This window comes from Geospiza fortis, unplaced genomic scaffold (genome assembly GCF_000277835.1).
Source record: "Geospiza fortis unplaced genomic scaffold, GeoFor_1.0 scaffold396, whole genome shotgun sequence".
NCBI lineage: Eukaryota > Metazoa > Chordata > Aves > Passeriformes > Thraupidae > Geospiza > Geospiza fortis.
The window spans coordinates 1,542,068-1,545,116 of record NW_005054345.1 but is presented as its reverse complement, the minus strand read 5'-3'; the positions used below and the strand labels follow the sequence as shown (position 1 = coordinate 1,545,116).

At 42.3% G+C, this 3,049-nt stretch overlaps 1 protein-coding gene across 1 annotated transcript in view; it reads right to left on the bottom strand.

Annotated features, from left to right (window-relative positions):
- The window catches only part of GPX7 (glutathione peroxidase 7), an 8,888-nt gene extending 8,473 nt beyond the window's left edge, over positions 1-415 (bottom strand). Inside the window, exon 1 of the mRNA XM_005422948.2 lies at positions 263-415. Within this exon, the coding sequence (XP_005423005.1) occupies positions 263-394 (132 nt within the window). The 5' untranslated portion in view covers positions 395-415. The remainder of the gene's footprint in view (positions 1-262) is intronic.
- Positions 416-3,049: the final 2,634 nt, after the last annotated feature.

Genomic DNA, 3,049 nt, shown 5'->3' with positions numbered 1-3,049 from the left:
GGGGGCCGCCGTCCCCTCCCTGCCACGTCTACAGGCGGCTGCAGCAGCAGAAGACGCGGACACACACGGGGGTTAGACTGCAAACGCTTTATTGAAGAGGAGCCTGTGTTAGCCGGACGAGTTCGCCGAAGGGCAGAGGCACAGAGTGAGCAGCCCAGAGGCACACGCGTGTGCACCGGGGCTCCGAGCACTCGCCCCGCGCTCGCTCCGCGGACATGCAAGGGCTGCCCGGGCGGGAGCCGCCCCTCCCCGCCGCACTTACCGAGCCCCTGTACTTCTCCAGAGACACAAGCTTGCCCCTGATGTTTACAACTTTGAAAGTGTAAAAATCAGGTTCCTTCTGCCGCGTAGCGGAAAAGGCTAAGAGCAGGAGCGCTGCAATTGCGAGGAGCATGGCTAGAGGGATGAGGACTGCTGCAAACGGGCCTTTTGCGGCAGCCGGCGGCTCTGCCCGCTCCGCTCCGCTGGGATGGCTCCCTCAGGGGGCACACGCTCTGGAACCGAGCGGTCCGTGCTGGAATTGCTGCTGCGCTGAATCGTTATGGCTTTAAAGCACTGGCTGGCTCAGTCTGTGGGATGCCAGTCACAGAATGGCAGAATATTCTGGGTTGGAAGGCGCCCGCAAGGATCACTGAGTTGGGACCCTTGAGGAACCCCAGAACATTTGGCTTTACTTCCTCTGTTTCATTGTTCATCCACTGCTGTATTGAAAGCCATGAATTCTTGATAATAACACTGATATTTCAGCCTAAGAAAATTAGGGGTTTTTTTCCAATTACATGGTGTGCATGGACAGTTTTGAAACCAGAACTAACACTAACGTATGAATACTGATATTAACCTGTTTTCATGATAGCAACACCATTCCCAAACTGCCAAGTCTGAAGGGACTTGGAACCATCCTTTAGAACTAATAATGACCCAAACAGGTATTACCACGACTTGTAGCGCCCTGTGTTTCATAAAATAGATACAGATTCACTCTTAAGTGAGTAGCCCACAGAGGAATCAAAGTGATGTTATTAAAGATCCTGCTTTAACTACATCCTTGTGATTTTGGATGGATTTGCAAAGGCCCTTTTTTGTGCACTAACTGCAGCATGTAGTGAGTACGGTGTAATGTCAAAGGACAGCAGTGGCTTGGTTGCTACTGGTTACTGAGGGAGTGCTCCGAACCAGTCACAGCACTCAGTCAGCAAAACCAGAATCACCAACACGCCACATAAACCTGCCACATCAGCCAGGCCTGCAGGAAATGCAGCTCTGCATGCACCTGCCTGGTGAGAAGTGAGTGGCCAGACCACTGATCTCACTGGGTGAGATGGAGAAACCACACTGCTGAGGGACTTTCAAGCAAGAAAGAGCCATAAAGCATCAGGAACTGACTTTGGTGTCAAAGTGTTGAGACATTCAGAGCCAAACACTGCCTCAGTGCACTGATGTCATTCTTGGGTTGTTTGCAAAAAAAAAATGCTATTTGTACAGTTTGCTACTATGCCTGCTGGAAGAAAAGGATTTTACTTACAAAGTAACAACAATAGAAAGCTTTTGATGGTCATTGATTTCTTCTTGGACCACAAAACTGGTCAGCCATGGACAGCTATGATTCTGATAGTTCTTGGCAAAGAAAAGGAAAATGCAATGATTTACAGAAAACAATTAAAGTGGTTCCAAGGCATATTGGAAATTTATCTTTTGAAGAGAAAATTACAATCTGTAATTTGTAATTTTGTAATTTAAGTAATATCTCACTTTAAAACAAAAACAACAACAACAACAACAAACCAAACCAAAACCAAACAACAAAACAACTGACTTTTCATAGATCTTTGACATTTTGATTAAATTTGCTTAGGTAATTCAAGCATGACCAGCATTACTGTAAGGGAAGAAGCCATATATAGCTGGTTGAAAAACATATTTCCAGTTTTTAAACATTTCAGATTTTCCACATTTTTTATTAATTTCAGTTTAAGCAGACATCCAACATAAAGAAATAATGTAATACACTACAAAAATATATTGATGGATAGATGGAAAATCTTGTACCATGCTCTCTACAGTGCAGATACACTGTGATGAGAATGTGAATTTCTTTGCAGATAAGTGGTATTTTCCTGGATACTTTCCTGGCTGTACTATTGACCGAGATGACAATCAAGTATGATTTCCTCATTTTATAAGTAAATTATCTAAGAGGCTTTAGAGTTTCTTTAGATATGTCTAGAGAAAGAGAACAGGTCTTTTCCATTTAAAAAGATTTTTAAAACCTAGTAAATTCTAAAAAAATCTTTAAAAAATTGATGATCAGCATAAGGTGGAATTCTTTGGTCAGAAAATTAAAAACAAATCTACGATACACACTTACATTTTTGAGTAATAATATTTTAGTTGCTTGGTTATAGAACTAAAAATGAGGCCACATACTGCAATGTAAGAAGCAAGTTTTGCTCTAGAAAAGGACTTTATAAAATCTACTTCCTACAGCTTTATGATTATCCTCTTTGATTTCTAGATAAAATTTAGTTACTTTCAGAGTCATATTTTCTCCTGCAAGTTAAGCCCAGAATCTGAAAGTTTTTAATCATTGCCACTGAACTGGGAATTCTTTAAATAATGGCCCACTGGCAGTAGAACTCTGCTTCCTCTTTTAATGCCATGTTGCTATATTGCTCCCTGCAATAAAATATTCTTTAACATCAGCAAAGAGGGAGGCATTGTTCCTGAACACAGAGATGGAGACTATGTCAAAGGCTGTGGCTTTGTAAAGGTGCACGTTTACTGAGCCAAACTGCTCTATCAGTTCACATTAAAGTCTATCCAACTATTTGAAGGAAATATGCCAATCAGGTTTGCAAACTGGTGTGTGTTTGCTCACTAGCATGTCTCAATGTTGATCTAGGAGAGCTGTATCCAGCAGCAAGTATAATCTAGCTACTTCTGCAATTTACTCTTTGGCCTACTAAACCTAATAGAAATCTTTGTAAAATAAATTGGAACAGGCTGGAACCACCACCCAGTTAACCTCAGTTGTCCCCAGGGCAGCACT